The sequence below is a fragment of the Muntiacus reevesi genome, chromosome 7 (assembly GCF_963930625.1).
Source record: "Muntiacus reevesi chromosome 7, mMunRee1.1, whole genome shotgun sequence".
NCBI classification, from domain to species: domain Eukaryota; kingdom Metazoa; phylum Chordata; class Mammalia; order Artiodactyla; family Cervidae; genus Muntiacus; species Muntiacus reevesi.
In genome coordinates this window covers 82,016,280-82,032,771 of record NC_089255.1, presented here as the reverse complement: position 1 = coordinate 82,032,771, position 16,492 = coordinate 82,016,280, and the positions used below count along the sequence as shown (strand labels likewise).

The following is a 16,492-nucleotide window of genomic DNA, read 5'->3' as shown; positions in this document are numbered from 1 at the left end:
GATGGTTCCAGAGAGTGGGGACAGCTAGAGCAAGACCCTAAGGCAGGAGTATATGTGACATTTAAGCACAGAGGTCAGTGTGGGTGGCGCGAGTGAGGTGAAAACCATTAGTAGTGAGGTCAGAGATAATGGGGTGGGAGGCAGAGCAGGTGAATCCATGAGTCCTGTTTGGACCTTGCTACTCTGAGGGAAATGGGAAGTGATTGCTAGACTTTGCAATAGAAAGGTATGTTAGACTCTAGGGTAGTGAGGGTAAAAAAGGAGAGAATAAATCACATGAAAGATGATGGTGGCTTGGGCCAAGACGGTAGTGGTGGAAGTGTTCAGAAACGGTCAGATTCTGGAAATGTAATTAATAAAGGTGGAGCGGCAAGACACAGATCAGAAGTTCTTGGTCATACACAGGAAAGGGCCCAAGCTGCTGTAAGACCATCCTTCTCTGCTCTGTGCTCTTCCCCACCTGACAGCTACCTTTCCCTAGTGCCATATCAGCTGACCCTTCCTGTGACCTAGCGGTTAACACTGTGGGCTCTAGAATTAGACCATCTGAGTTTTGATTTCTGGCTCTTTTCTCTTAACTGCTGCATGGTCTTAAATTACTTAAGCCTCAGTTTTCTTATTTCTAGAATGGGGCTGTTAATTGTAAAATCTGCCTCACAGGGTGGTATTGTGAGATTAAATGAGATAACCCATGTGAAATACTTCACACAGTGCTTGGCAGATATTAAGATCTCAATAAATGATAGCTGTTTTTACCTCAGATTGTTTTCCTTTGGCTAGTCTTTCCTCAGCATTAAATGCTAACCTCCCTGTAATCTCTTCCATTCTAATCTATTTTTTGTTTTCATTTTGTTTCTCAACTTTTGATAAGAAATTCTTGAGGAAATTTAAAAGTGAAATCAAACTATCCATAATTTCCTTGCTGTTTTCATCTTTCTATAGTCCCTCTGCTCTTTGTCCACATCTGTCTTATTTATGTAGTTACTTCTGTTCACTTTGTAATCAGTTCAAATGTCATCTCATGATGCCTTTCCTAATCCTCTAGGTAGATTTAATCATCTGTGCATTGGGCTCCTTTATCATTTTCATTATTAACTTAAAAAGATGTGATTATTAGATAAGTGAGTGGAACCTACCAAGGCTCCCCACCCTATTTCTTACATGTAACTGCCAGACTCATATTTGTGACACTCCCTTGCTCAAAATTTTCAGTGGCTTCACATGGCCTCCAATGTAAAGTCTGAATTCCTTAGCTGAGCATTTGGTGTATTCTACTCTCTGGCCTCAGTTTGCCATTCCAATTTTGTTTTCTACAACAAAATGATCTGTTTACTGTCCCTTGGGGTATCCTCTCTACATCCAGGTCTTGATTCATATTTTATTTTTTCCTGAAAAGCACTCCTCCCATGTCCTAATTCCCCTCTTCATTACCCTTCTCAGAAGCTTCCTCTTTCACAAAGCTTTCTCTGACCATACCAGCTCGAAATAATCTCTCCCTGCTTTGAAATCTCAGAGCATAGAACTGTGCTGCTTGTCACATTTTAACTTCACAAAGGTAGTTAAATTAAATTTTTCCTGTTTACTGTAGTCTCTTAAAGGGAAGATCTAAGATCATTTATCTTTGCATGCTGTACTTATAAGTATCATTAGGCAACTGATCATTTCTGGAACGGCTGAATGTATACATATGTGAATAAATAGACTTCCTAGAACAGTGCTCCTGTGGGCTGCTTTGGAGGGAATAAAGTTGGGGATGTGATACATAACCATAGTAAGACACTGGGAAAAGTAGTACTCCCTGCCCCAGTGCTCCTGTCTGCAGATGCCATCAGCCCAATTGTATCAGGTCTGTTCAGGATGTATTTACTGACATGTTCCAGGCTCAGTAGTTGGCTTTAGGAGTACGAAAGCTACTTCTTTCCTTCCCCTATACACCCTTCAAATAGCAAAGTGTTCTGGGGCTGTGGTCCTTGGCCCTTGGTATTGGATCTGTAAGTCCTAAGTTATATCCTCAAATAAGGCATTGCTTACTGTGCTGAAATCTGTCCCAGACTTACCCAGTTAGACCCACTTTGGTTTTATTTTGTCTAACTTATATTCTAGGTGTTTGGGCTAATTCAGTCCCATCAGCTTACTGTTTAAAAATTTCCTTCAGTTACATTAAGCTTGCTTTGTGTTCAATTTTTACTTTGTTAAAGTCAGCTTTGTTGTGGATCTGAGAAGAATTGACAGTGGAAGCTTTTACATTTCAGTGTTTTCAGACTTTTTGGTAGACCTTCCTAATCATCTCTCTCATTCCATTATTTTACACTGTTGGGAAATACTGTCATTTTAACCAAGGTAATAAATATTGATATTTGCTTAAGGAGGGAATAGAAAGACATTAATAACAGTCAGGTGTCACCAGGGAACTGTTTAAGGAAAACAGGTCCACTCGTTTGGAAATCTGATTTGATATCTCCAGAACAATTCTTTCTCACGCCTGTTCTCTATTCTGTTACACCTCTACATTCCAACCATACTGAACTTGTAGGAGCTGAAGTTCTCAGAATTCTCCTGTGTCACTTCCCATGGTAATTCCTGCCTCCGATTCAGGACCAAGCTTATGCCTCTCATTCCTTAAAAAGCTTCCCACTCCCTTCCCACTTCCATCCTTCTCCTTCTATGAGGAGTTACTTGTCCCTTATATCTACTCCTGCCATATGCACAGAACTATATCTGTGCATAATTCTGTCAAAGAACTTGCCACGGTATAGTACTGCTATTGGTTTATCTGTCTGTTTCTTCTAGTAAGCTGAAGTCCTCCTCAGGAGCTGGGTCTGTATTTGAATTGTCTTTTGTATCTAGAAGCTAGCACAGTGTCTGGTATATATTAGACACTCAGTGCTGCTTATAAATTAGACAATCCAATGCCGGTCTCCTAAGTTCATCACAGAAACTGAAGCTTTTGAAGAGTGCTACTCACTTCTCTACTATTGGGCTAATATTGTAAAAACATGCATTAGTAGGGGATAGGTAATATTCTTACAAGACTACATGTTTTATAAATGTAACAAAATTAAATGTTGTAAAAACATTAGTTATGATCTCCTGTGTAAAAACCAACATAGAATTCAGTTCCTTGGCAACTTAAGCCCTATAAGCAGTAATTGTACCAGTTGGCACTTAGCTATCATAAAAGTAGATGAATCAGACGATCATGTGTACTCAGAAGAAAGGTGGATAAGGGAGGAGTGAAGAACAAAGAAGGGAGTGAGTTAGCAAAATGCCACACGGTTGCAAACTCTAGCACAAAGGTGAAAGTGATTCAGATGAAACTGGCTAGCGTCAAAAAGGGTGAAATGGGGCAAAGAGCAAAAGGCAATCAACAGTGAGAGCAAGAATCACAGGGACTGGGCAGACACGAGCAGGTGAGTACCCGGTGTGGGGGCCCAGGTCCTGTGGGATTGTGTGCTCTGAAGCTCTGGGGGACATGGAAGAAGGGAGTCCAGAGTGTGATGCTCCAGGAAGGCTGAGTTGGGGGGGATTGGTGTTTACTACAGAGACAAAGATGCACTGAAAAGACTTTCGAAGGAGATGGGCATAGTGACTGACCCCAGCTGGCACCAAAGTCTCAAAAGAATTGAAGAGAGGGCTTTGTTGGGGGTGAATAAGGAGATAGCAAGAGAGGTTGAGAAGACTAATTCTGAAGGAATGAATTTAAATATATTGATGTATTCTCTCCAGCCTACATACATTATTTTGAGTAGCATATAAAACTTGTTATATAATTGACACACATTTGGAGAAACCATCCATCCTGAAAGTTTGGAATCATGATTTTCCAATGGGCAGATAATGAATCTCCTTTCGGAAAGAAGTCACTTGTTATATATTCTTATTAAATGGATGAGATCCAGTCCCTGAATCACTGGATCACTATTCATCCCTTCAGAGAATATATTCAACACCTACCATGTGGCAGTATCGTTCCAGTGCCAGGAACACATCCGTGAACAGACAAAATTATCTGCCCATGCATAGCTCATGGAGGGCAGGGGGAATCAGGAGCAGGGAGTATGAGAAACAACCCCAGAAGTAGTAAATTATATAGTGTGTTAGAAGACGAGGAGTGCTGTGGAGAAAAATAAGCAGGGAAGGAAGATATTGATGGAAGACGTATGTGACCAGGTGGGTTGCGATTTTAAATATAGTAGACAAAGAAGGACTCTCTGAGAAGGTGCCCCCTGAGCAGAGACTAAAAGTGAGTGAGCAGGCTGGTAGGCTGGCGTCAAGTGAAATAGACTGCCTTTCTGCGTGCTCTAAGCTGTTTGTTGTAAGCTTTTCTAATGCCTCCCTTAAAGTAGCTAATCTTAAAGAAAAGTGAAGTTGGAAGTCATGTTAGAAGGCAAATGCTGAGAGCAGATGATGCAGCTTGTGTGTTCATCCTTTGCTTTCTCTAAAATCTACTGTTTACTTTTACACTGAACACCTGGTATGACGCTGCAGTTTTCACTTTGTGAAACAGGATACCTGGTATGCATTTTTCCCCCTTAATTTCTTTTGGAAGAAAAACAAAGGTTTGCTTAATGAAAATAGAAGCTGGAGAGTTGTTTGTTTTTTCCCCAGAAACCACAATAATAGAAAAAAGTATGAGTGAGCCCTGAAGAAGTTGCTGTGCCACCAGTCACAGCAGTGGAAGCGGGCTGGTGACTGGAGGGCTCCTAAATACACTTCTGGAGAGTATGGAATGTGGTCTGGGCTTTGGACAAGGCCACAGCCTGTTAACACTCAGAATCTGAAAGGTTGTTTTTGTCTTCAGTTCTTCAAGTTGATCTACATGACCAGTCTGGCTGCTGCAAAGGAAGAATCCACCAAAGGGAGTGATTGCAGACGTGAGTATGAATCTGGCCCGGCAGCTGACATATTGCAGTGGTTGATTTTCTGAGACGAGTTTCCTTTGAGATTCTAAATTTTGCTTTCCTTAGCCAATAGCTTTCATTCTACACTGCAGGATAGAAGTTTAGTCTTGAAGAGTGTTCAAACTTGTAATTCTCTCTCTGTCTTTGAGGTACTTCAGAACAACTCCAGCTACTTCAAATAGCTTTATTCCAAATGCAGTTAACTTGAATTTGCTTTACTTTATGTAATATGTTACCTAGGGAGGGAGAGAGACATTTTGATAAAACGCATCCTGGCAGATCAACAAATCTGTGAATGATAAACAGTCCTCATCTGTACTCCAAGCATACTGAGTATTCTATTGCAATTAGAGGACTGGGGAATGAGGACTTTGGAGTTGGATCTTGTTTAACTAGTAACCATGACTTACATAAGGAAAAGTTTAGAGGTTAAAGGTGAATCAGAAGACCCAGAACTGTTTTGAGCAAAGTACATAAGAGGCAACTAAGGAAGCCTGAAATGTTGGAGGATGTAGATGTGACCTTCCTCAATAACACCAGGAGAAAATGCACCCTATGCAGGAGACGTTTTTCCATGTAACCTTACTTTTCTGCATCATTTGTATCTAAAATCCAAAGTAAAGAACGCTGAGCACTTACAAGTTTTTTGTCTTTGGCATAAGCACATTAAGAAATACAAGCAGTAACTTGCCATAACTTACCACTTTATGACTCAGCAGGTCATTTAGCCTTTCTGTCTTTATTTGCCCTTCTGCTCTTAAGTGCTTATGAAGATAACATGGCCTGAAACCTGTGAAGCATGTTTTTAAAACCATAATGGTCTATTTAAGTGTTTTTGAATTAAGTTGATTTATTTCCTTAAAATGTGGTTGAATGTGCAAGCCACTGGCAATACTGGTCACCAGTGGCCTGATTTTTAAAAGCTGTGAACACCCCAGTACCAGGGACTTTGTAACTTTTTTGTAACTTTATAACTTTAATTCAGAAATTTAAGCTTCTATTTATCAATCAAAAAGAAGTAAGAGGGAATTCTTTGGCGGTCCACTGGTTAAGACTCCACACTTCCACTGCAGGGGGCACCTGGTTGGGGAACTAAGATCCTGCAAGGCACATGGTTCATGATCTAAAGACAAAATTATCAAAATGGAAAGAACAAAATAAGATGCAACATTAGGAGCAGGGTGACAGAGAGAGCCTTTGAGTATGAGTGATCCAACCTACTATTAAAAGCAGGGCAGGGGATGCAGGTTTGATCCCTGGTCGAGGAACTAAGATTTTTTGTGGCCAAAAAATAGAGGGGGAAAAAAAACGAGCATGGGGAAATATATTTTAAATCCCAATTTCCTCTTGCAACCAGATACTCTTCAGAAAAGGTGCTCAGAGCCTCTATCACCCTAGTCTAGCTTGTCATGCAGGTGTTTAGGAACAGAAGGACCAGCTTGGGGAAAGGAGTGGTATTTCTGTAATGGGTGTTTCATCTTTTGTAAGTGTAAACAAAGAGGCCGGTTGGTCTAACCTTGCATGTCTTTGTCCTAGAAGCCACTGCAGGTGTGTTAGCAGCACTGCTTCTGTAACGAAAGACTCACTACATCTTGGAAGAGAATGGCCATTTCCCAGGGAGCTGCCTTTTTCATGCTGGTAGCGTCCTGTGTTTGCAGCACTGTCTTCCACAGAGAGCAGCAGACTTGGTTTGAGGGGGTCTTCCTGTCTTCCATGTGCCCTGTCAATGTCAGCGCCGGCACCTTGTATGGAATTATGTTTGATGCAGGGAGCACTGGAACACGAATTCATGTTTACACCTTTGTGCAGAAAATACCAGGTGAGTACAACTGATACCCTCACCATCATCTTTAAATCCACACTTTAGCATCTCCTCCTCCTAGAAAGAGATGTGCTGAGAGTGTATGATGTCAGTTGCTGAATCTTACAGTCACTGAATGTCTTTCTTCAGAGAAAACTTCGGACTATAACTGAACACATATGGTTTAATTTGGTGTAAAATTAAAAGCGATCAGGACTGCCTGTAGTCTGAACCCATGTGTCTAAGAAGTGTAGTTATAATTTGTCTTTACTTTTCTCCAAAGGTGAATTAATAATACTCCAGGGTTCAGAATATTGAGAGTGGTCTTGAGAAGAAGACCACTACCACCCTTGGAAAAGGGAATGAGGGGACCCTGACGATTAATGTGTTCTGAATATTCAGTCTTCTCAAGTTACACATAGAGTCTAGGGAAAGGAGTAGAAGCGAGGTGCCCACCAGAGAAATGGCAGAGGGACCCTTGGTGGTTACTTTTCATCCTCTCTCCCCCTACCCAATACTCCTTCAAGCCATTCCTCACAGGTGGGATGTCTTGGAATCGCTGGGGGAAATAGTAGGTTAATATGATACAGAGCCCAGGATCAGGAAGAGTCTGACTTTTGATAATCGGCCATCTCTCTTCTGTTTTGCTCATGGACAACATAGGACAGCTTCCAGTTCTGGAAGGGGAAATTTTTGATTCTGTGAAGCCAGGACTTTCTGCTTTTGTAGATCAACCTAAGCAGGTGAGTTTTTTACAATAGATGTTTAGATTCTCAAATGCCTTGATAGCTTGACCACACCACTGCTGTTAAAAATTTTATGCTGTTCACTGCTGATATTGAGGTCCTGTGTGAGATCAGTTTTCTGTCCTCAGCTAATCTCCTGGATAACAGTAATTGTATGCCCTGAGTTCACCAGGGCTTAGGGGGAAGGAGGTGTGAAAATAGCTTGTCACCACGCTGGGAGAGCACCATCTTTCAGGAGATTGTACTATTTGTATTGACTGTTTAAGATTTTGATTTGAAGCATCAACTGCATTAATTAATGTAGATGCAGAAAATGGATGTGAAGTTCTATAAAGTAGAAGGTATACACATGGCAATTGAGGTGAACGCCATTTCAGAGTGCCCTTATACAGCACAAAACCATGGTTACATTCTGGAAATTGGGCAAAACCCATGACAAAAAGTCATCAGTAATAGAAGATGAATGTAGAGTTCTGTCATAGCTGAATTTCACATGTGAGCTGTCAGAGCATACACCACCCCATGTGTCAGGGGTCACACTGATATAAAATAGAATAAGGCAGGATGTTGAACTGTGGTAGCATATATTAAAGATATTGTTCAGTATCACAAGTGTAATCATTAACCAGAGGAAAACCTGTTAAAAATGGCTTGAACTTGAAGAAGCAAGGGGATGTTTATTTTCTCAGCTTGCCATTATGAAATGGCAAATATGCTACAGAAAATTAGGAGCTGTTGACTATAGTTGCATTGTTAGAAACTGTTTTGACATTTGGAGAGTAAAATTGTGCTGTGGTCATAGAGTCTGAGGCAGTGTGTTGTCAGAACAGGTGCACTCAGACAAACAGTGGGTTAAACTACTGGACCCCGCCTCCTCGCGGTTTATCACGTGCGCCGTGCACGTCGACGCGCCCGTCCCGCCAGAATCCTAAAAGGCGCGACACAGCGACAGCTGCAGCTAGCGTTTCTGTGGCGTCTCTGCACAGTCGGCCTCTTTTTTTTTTTAAATAAAATTGTTCTAACTGTAACTTATTTCTTTATTTATTTTATTATTTTTGGCTGCGCTAGGTCTTGTGGTGGCACGCAGGTTTTCTCTAGCTGCAGCGAGCAGGGGGCTACACTCTAGATGCAGACCTCTCATTGCAGTGGCTTCTCTTGTTGCAGAGCACAGGCTCTAGAGCATGTAGGCTTTGGTAGTTATGGCGCATCGGCTTTGCCCCACAGCAGGGAGGTCTTCCCAGACCAGGGATCAAACCCGTGTCCCCTGCATTGGCAGGAGGATTCTTAACCGTTGGACCAGCAGGGAAGTCCAGTCTGCCTCATCTAATGCACACAGCAGTTTTATGTGATGGTATCCATCTCACAACTGAGGACACCAGCCCCAGGAGGGCCACAGGGCTTGGAAGCAAGCCATCCAACTCCAAGCCTTGCTTCTTTCACTACACCAACTTTCTGGCCTGACGCTATTTTTTAAAAATGTTTTTATTAATGAGTGAATATGAAATTCTTTAATATCAGATACCATTTTTCTTCTCTTTCTTTTTTGGCTGTGCTGTGCAGCTTGCAGGATCTCAGTTCCCTGACAGGGGATTGAAATTGGGCCACAGCAGCGAGAGCACCAAATCCTAACCGCTCGGCCACCAGGAAACTGCCCGCCCCTGTGTAGCTAATTTTTATATGAGACACAAAAGAACAATTAAAATGACCACACTATAAAAGAATCATTTTTATTAGGACTCAATCAAAATGAAATGGCTTCTCCTCCTTCAAAGAAGCCCACTTCTCGGGGTCTCTGCTCTTCAGAGCGGAAAACGCTGATGGGAGCCCTCGGCCCCCTCGCTCCTGGTACTGTCCCAGAGCATGCCGAGGGAGCAGACATGCTCCTCTAAATGCACTGTTCACTGGATATGTGAATCGTCTCTTTTAAAGGGTGCTGAGACTGTTCAAGAACTCTTAGAGGTGGCCAAAGACTCAATCCCTCCAAGTCACTGGAAGAGGACGCCAGTGGTCCTGAAGGCAACAGCAGGGCTGCGCTTACTGCCAGAAGAGAAAGCTGAGGCACTGCTCTTTGAGGTACATTGTTATTTTGTTTGCTTGCTTGTTTTTACAAGAAACCAATGATGGCTTACCTAGTTTCTTAGGGAAAAGGAATGAGTTCTATTAAAATTTTATCTGGGGAAAATGAAGAGTGTGGTTTTCTAAATATTACAGGATATGTTCAGAATCTGTTCTGTCGCCTTAGGGAATCTAGATTTCTTTCCTTTTTTTGCTAGGTAAAAGAGATCTTCAAGAAATCACCTTTCCTGGTACCAGATGACAGTGTTAGCATCATGGATGGATCCTATGAAGGTGGGCGAGGTGTTGATGTATGGTGGGGGAGAGGGCCAGGGTTAATAAATATCTGATTAAAGGCACTGGGGAGACAGGGGTAGGGGTGCTAAAGAAAAAGGAACAAGTAAACAAGGAGGAAGGGGATAGCAGGAAATGGAAAGATGGGGAGCAGGAAATGTGTGCCTTAGACACGAAATTTAGAGATAAAAAGAACAAAGGTGGGGCCCAGGAAGAGGGGGAAAAATGCTCTGGATGTAATCTTTGTCTTTCTCTCCTTTTTTAGGCATATTAGCTTGGGTTACTGTGAATTTTCTGACAGGTAACACATTCTCACATTTCTCTAAGAACTTAACTGGGTTTCACACATGGTCAGGGAGCAAAATAGCAATACCTTTTTTCTTTATATTGTTCTTTCTTTTGTTTTTTGTTTTTTTTTTTTTTAAAAAGGAGGATGGGGAGGAAAGACAGGCAGTTAATGTTTATTACCTGCCTTCAGGACCTCAGCTGCAGCAAGAGTCCTTCCTGGTTTGTCTTTGCTTGCAGCCTTAGGTGCTAGGGAGCAGTGGCGTGTTCACAGAATGCCTCCAGTATATGCCAGGAGTAGGAGAGAAATCGCAGACAGAGGAGTGCTGGGCTGTCCAGGAAGTACAAGATGTTCAGGGCTGACTGTCATTCACAGGTCAGCTGCACGGCCACAACCAGGAGACTGTGGGGACCCTGGACCTGGGAGGGGCCTCCACCCAAATCACGTTCCTGCCTCAGTTCGAGGTGAGTCAGATACATACGAGGGTCTGGTTACCAACCCACTTGGCAGACATGTCATGGTGCCAAGAAAGGACCCCATTTCAGACAGCAGCTCCACCATGAGCAGGCCGAGTAGTGTCAATTAATGACTGACTGAACTTGCTCTCACTGTTCAGAGTCCCTGATGATTCCTCCAGCCTTGTGAGATAGCAGTGTAATCTGTCTTCTTCATCTCTGATTTTGGAGGGGAGGAGAGGGAGGGGGTACTGAGGATAACATCTTCAGATGACTGTGGATCCTGAATAGTCTTTTTGCTTTTTCTGTTTTGCAGAAAACCCTGGAACAAACCCCTAGGGGCTACCTCACTTCCTTTGAGATGTTTAACAGCACTTATAAGCTGTATACACATAGGTGAGGGAGAGGGACATGGAGCAATAATATTTTGCATTGTGTGATTCTCCTAACTTTTCAAAGCATTTTCACATCTCGTTGCACCTGACCAGCCTTACAAAATTTTTGCCAGCCCCCGAAGGCCTGTTAACTGAAACCCAAGACACTTACCAAAGCCCAGGGGACCCAAGATTCTCTATTCTTGGCCTAAGAACATGTAATAGTAATAAAATAAAAAGTAATATAAGATTTTTAAAAATAATGTAAAAGAGTAAAAGATAAGTAATATAAAAGTGAAAATAATGTAAGTCAAGTTTTCTCTAGAGACAGAACACTCAAGAGAAGGTTCAGCCAAAGCTCTGTGTCAGCTTCTTTTAAACTGACCTCAGGTGCTCAAAATCCAGCCTAGAATTTGATCACAGTTGGGCTAGAAATTAAGATAATGAGAGCTTTTCTGCGGATGGATCCCTGGGTGGGACCCTAGGAAGTGTCACCATCTCTGGCCTTTAAATCATGGAAAAGTTCTTACTGCACAGTCTTGAACTGAACTGTGCAGGAATTACTGCTTGTTGTCCACATGAGATGAGTAGGTCACAGAGAACAAGGTTTTCCTTCCTCCAAAGGGAGACGGAGAAACCATATTACTTTTGGAAGAAGGAGCTTTAAACTGGAGAATTCAGGACCAGCATGAAATTAGTCCATCCTGTATTTTACAGTTACTTGGGATTTGGATTGAAGGCTGCAAGACTAGCAACCCTGGGAGCCCTGGAGACGGAAGGTTGGTCTGGGTGCCTATGCTGGTCGGAGTGTGGTGAGAGCGACACCAGTGCTCAGCTTGCCTTTTCCCTACCTTGGCAGTGATTCTGTGGCAGAAGGGGTTATGCTGAAGTAGGAGGCATTTGTTGTATAATGGACATAATAATGGCAAATTCCTTTTCTACTTTATGAGTTCAGATATTTTTATAGATATATTATTAGCCATTTCTAGCATGAAGTCTGTTGGTATAGCGTGAAGCATCTGCAGAAATTAAGACTCAAGGAGTAAATTTGGCAGGAACTCGCTCAGGCCCTTAAGTTTTATGTGGGAGGTGCAGGCAACAGTCCACTAACCAGACAGAATAACCGAACAGCTCCACTCCTCTCTTCATAGGCAGAAAAGGGGTCAAAAGTTCAGCTTTTGGGGTCAGGCAGAACCAGGTTCAGTACCAGTCTTGTGATTTGGGGCCAGTTAGCTAAACTTCTTGTGCCCCTTTTCTTCACCTTAAAAGAGATTTTGCATTTAATTCAATTTGTATGGCATGTGGTTCACAGTCAGCTATTATTGTGATAATGATATGACATTTCAGAGTTTACATTTTCAGTTGTATTAAGTCTTACAACAACCAATGAGAAGAGTAGACCAGTATTTTTTCCCTTTTTTTAGAAATGAGGGAACTTTATTCCATTATCGGTTTTAGATTTAATATATGATAAAAGCCAATGACCCCTCTGCCAAATAGACATAAGCATGAAAATTTGCCTGGAGTTTCAGGGGGTTCACCAAGCCCATCTGTGAACCCCGAGTAAGAATTCATATAATAGGATGCAGTCCCAGAACTAATTCCATATGATTTTAAGGCCCAGCCACCTTGATAATATCTTTTAACCTTACTGGCTTCTTGTTTGCCTTTCTTTCTCTCTCTCTCTCACACCCTTACCTCTTACTTTGTGGTCTGGTTTCTTCCAGGAATTGATGGACACACTTTCCGAAGTGCCTGTCTGCCGAGATGGTTGGAAGCAGAGTGGATCTTTGGGGGCGTGAAATACCAGTATGGTGGCAATCAAGAAGGCAAGTGGTATTTTTTCCACTGGTTGAAATTACGTTTATAGTAGAAGTCTGGAAAAGTCCCATGGGAAACTTCTTCTGGAGCACAAGAGAAGAGAAGCTTGTCTTTGGCAGGAACTAATTCCAAGGAGATGTTGGTATGCCTCCAGGAGTAGTGTATCATGACCGTGAACACGGCGGCTGTCACTCTATGCAGCTCTTTCCCTGCCCAAGTGTTGTGGGTCCATTAGAAACCTCTTCTTAGCTGGCATCTAACGTATTAAGGGTCTCGGCCCTCAGCAGGGTAAAACTGTCTCAGATTCAATTAATGTTTAGCTATTTCAGTTAGAGAATTGAGACAATAAAACAGTAATTGATCTTAGGTATTATAAAAGGCATAGACATTCAACTCAAGGAAGCAACTTAATTTTTCCAGTGAAGGAAGCAGGTGAGCCTCTGCATACTTATCGTAACTACTGTGAAACGCAGTGCTGGGTGGCAGCTCGAGGTGGGCCGTGGCTTCTTTGGTGAACACAGGTTAGGGAGGGAGCCTCCGTGGAGAAGCAGGTACCAGTTCTCTAGAGGGATGAAGCCGCAGGAGTTTGCTCATCTTTGCCTGTAAGCGCTTTGTGCCGAGCCTCAGCTCGCCTCGGTCCTCCTACTGTTCCTCCTTCCGCAGCTTGCCTCTCACTTTTCTCACCTTGCCCGTGTGCACCTTTGCCCCAACAGGAGAGGTGGGCTTTGAGCCCTGCTATGCCGAAGTGCTGAGGGTGGTGCAAGGAAAGCTTCATCAACCAGATGAGGTCCAGAGAGGCTCCTTCTACGCTTTCTCTTACTACTATGACCGAGCCGTGGACACAGACATGATTGGTAAGTTCACACCAGGTGTCAGTGCAGGGGGAGCTGGGCAAGGCTGTGGTGGGGAAGGGAAGCGACAAAGGAGTACTTGCAGTGCTTTGTTGAGCTGGGCACCCTGCTTTTCTCCCAAGTCACTCAAGTGGGAGAGTATGGTTTAGAATCTTTTGGAGCTAGAAGGTGGCCTAAACAAGTATACATGAAGTATATAGTAAACAAGCATACATGAAGTCTTTTTTTTCTTTTTTTTTTTACATCTTTATGGAGGTATAATTGACATAAAATGCACATATTTCAAGTATATGATTTGGTAAGTTTTGACACATGTAAACACCCTTGAAACTATCACCAAATTCAAGATAATGAACATACTCATCACACCAAAATGTTTCCTCTTTCTGCTTTATAACTGTTTTTCTTATCATAATAGTAACACATTTTGTTTAGCTGTGAGAATGTATATATGTGATCAGTCATGGCCTGAGATATGAATTAATTTTTTATTTTCTACTGTATTTAATGGCCCCTTTTTAATGGGCCAGTTTTTTAGCTGTAGTTAAGCATACATAACAGATTATAAATAAAATAAATTGTATAAATTATATTGTAGGGATATGTCATGTTTGTTTATCTCATTTTTAATACTGGAAATTTTTTTACTTTTTCATTATTATAAATATCACTAGGATGAATTTTCTTATGTTTCCTGGAAGGTCTTTTGACTTCAACTGCTGTTCTGTTTCATTTCAGATTATGAAAAGGGGGGTGTTTTAAAAGTTGAAGATTTTGAGAGAAAAGCAAGGGAAGGTGAGTGTCAGTGGAAACCACTGAAGGCAAGCCCGTGAGGCTGTGCCTGCTGACCCCAGTGACCCTAAGGTCACTTGATGCCCCTCAGCCAGCAGAAAGCTGCTCAGCAGGCTGGCTTCCTATCTTTGCCAAGAATTAAAAGCATTAAGTGGCAAAGAAAAAATGAGAATACAAGAGTTTGGACAAATGGTGAAAACCTTTTCTTCTTACTACTTTTCTTTCTTCCTTTTTTGAAAGTTGAAATAGTGTTATCAGTAGTAATGAAACTCTAACCACCAGAATATACGAGAAATAGTTGCAGAGGCTCCCTTGAAGGAGTCCATCATAAATGCAAATAACTGATCTCATCCAGAGGCCGTGAAATAGGACTAACTGGTATTTCTCTGTCTTCTGGGCCTCAGCATTAACACTGTATAAGGGACTTAGCTGAATTAAGCCCCAACATTAGGTCATAGAAATACATGTCATAGCAAATGAACTAGTTAAGACCCATGCACCTTTGAGTATATGAGATGTCACGTCAAAAATGTGCAGGTTCTTGATGAGCTGGGGTCCTACAGAGGCTGTCAGTGCACAGTTCTAGCCCTTGAGATTCCCAAGCATCTGGGAGGGGAAGAACGAGGACTCTGCTGTGCTCATTCTCAGTCGTAGAGAAAATCACAGCTCTCAGATGGCTGCAGACTTGCATCACACTCTTCCCTTTCTCTCGCCGCCAGTGTGTGATAACCTGGAGAACTTCACCTCAGGCAGTCCTTTCCTGTGCATGGACCTCACTTACATCACGGCCTTGTTGAAGGATGGCTTTGGCTTTGCAAGCAGCACCGTCCTACAGGTAAGAGAGAGGACACCAGTGTCACACAACAGTCCTCTCACTTCGCAGTTGGAGAGAGAGTTAAAAACTTGTTTAGTAATCAGAGTGGCTGCAGGTGGAATTTTGAGATAATTTTATTCAGGCTATGAACAAGGCAGTGTGCAAGGCACCATGAATATAGGAAATTAGCTTGATGCAGTAGCAGCTTTTAAGTGCAGTTGACCCTTGAATAATACAGGCTGAATAACATGGATTATTTTCAATAGTAAGTACTGTAGTACTACACAATCTGTGGTTTGTTGAATCCATAGATACGGAGGGCTGACTGTACAGTTATATGCAGGTTTTCAACTACACAGGGGTTGGCACCCATAACCCCTGTTGTTCAAGGGTCGACTCTATTACCAGGCAAGCTATCCCAGAGGTCATAGAGCAGAGTGACTTGCGGCCCAAGTTAAGATGCCCAAGTCACATGGTTTATTAAATCAATTTCAAAAGTCAGAGTGAGAAGCAAGGGGAACACACAGGATGGGGTGCAAGCAGTGCTATACTTCCTGAATTCTGGGTTCACATGTCCTGCCTGTCTTTGCCGCTGACAATGTGGTTTCAAGTACTGTAGGTAAAGTTTGGTCAAGGGAGCACAAGGACAAGCTGCTCTTTTTGAAGGGGCACGAGGCAAGTGCACTGGTCAGGAGCATCAGCTCACTCATTAGCCTGTTTGATGGTTTTGTTTGGCAGAGGACATGAGGCACCTCTGCCAAAGGGTATCACCAGTGAGTGGCTTACTAAGACCTCATGAGTATTGAATGCCTTGTGCAGTATGTCATATGTATTTTGTATGTGCCTCATATATTTAGTGCCTCTTGAGTTTTGAGTCCCTCTTTGTCTTCCTTACTTCATCTATAGTAACTTGTTTATCTATTCCAAACACATGTCATCCATCCGGTATTTTTTATATTCTATACTATAATTGAGTAATTGCATATTTTAGTTACAAAGATGATTAAGATGTAATCTTTGTCCTCAAATATTAATAGTATACAGACCATTAGAGGAGATGTAACAAACATACAACTATGGCACAAGGCAACTTTGAATTTTAAGGTCAAGGACATAGATTGTACATTGTCAAGTTCCCTTCTCTTGTGTCACTTCCCCTTCCTGTTTCTTCATTGCCAGATCAGTTTATAGTGCCTCATTTCTTGTGTTATACAGACTTCATAAATTCATTTGTACAGAGGTATTTAGATTTAATGTGTTGTTATACTGGCTGAGAATACTGGCATTTAAGGAGTTACTTGA

General features: G+C 42.2%; 1 protein-coding gene across 4 annotated transcripts in view; it reads left to right on the top strand.

Annotated features, from left to right (window-relative positions):
• Positions 1-16,492, top strand: part of ENTPD5 (ectonucleoside triphosphate diphosphohydrolase 5 (inactive)) — a 31,438-nt gene that overhangs the window by 11,335 nt on the left and 3,611 nt on the right. The window contains exons 1-14 of one of the 4 annotated variants that reach the window (XM_065941512.1): positions 3,297-3,410; positions 4,802-4,874; positions 6,441-6,720; positions 7,366-7,445; positions 9,378-9,521; positions 9,722-9,797; positions 10,063-10,098; positions 10,459-10,547; positions 10,855-10,934; positions 11,630-11,691; positions 12,640-12,741; positions 13,447-13,587; positions 14,323-14,379; positions 15,096-15,211. In XM_065941512.1, coding sequence (XP_065797584.1) covers positions 6,504-6,720; positions 7,366-7,445; positions 9,378-9,521; positions 9,722-9,797; positions 10,063-10,098; positions 10,459-10,547; positions 10,855-10,934; positions 11,630-11,691; positions 12,640-12,741; positions 13,447-13,587; positions 14,323-14,379; positions 15,096-15,211 — 1,200 coding nt within the window. In that variant the 5' untranslated portion in view covers positions 3,297-3,410; positions 4,802-4,874; positions 6,441-6,503. Of the gene's footprint in view, positions 1-3,296; positions 3,411-4,801; positions 4,875-6,437; positions 6,721-7,365; positions 7,446-9,377; positions 9,522-9,721; positions 9,798-10,062; positions 10,099-10,458; positions 10,548-10,854; positions 10,935-11,629; positions 11,692-12,639; positions 12,742-13,446; positions 13,588-14,322; positions 14,380-15,095; positions 15,212-16,492 lie in introns of those variants that run through there. The other 3 variants (XM_065941513.1, XM_065941515.1, XM_065941514.1) reach the window with 3 other exon arrangements.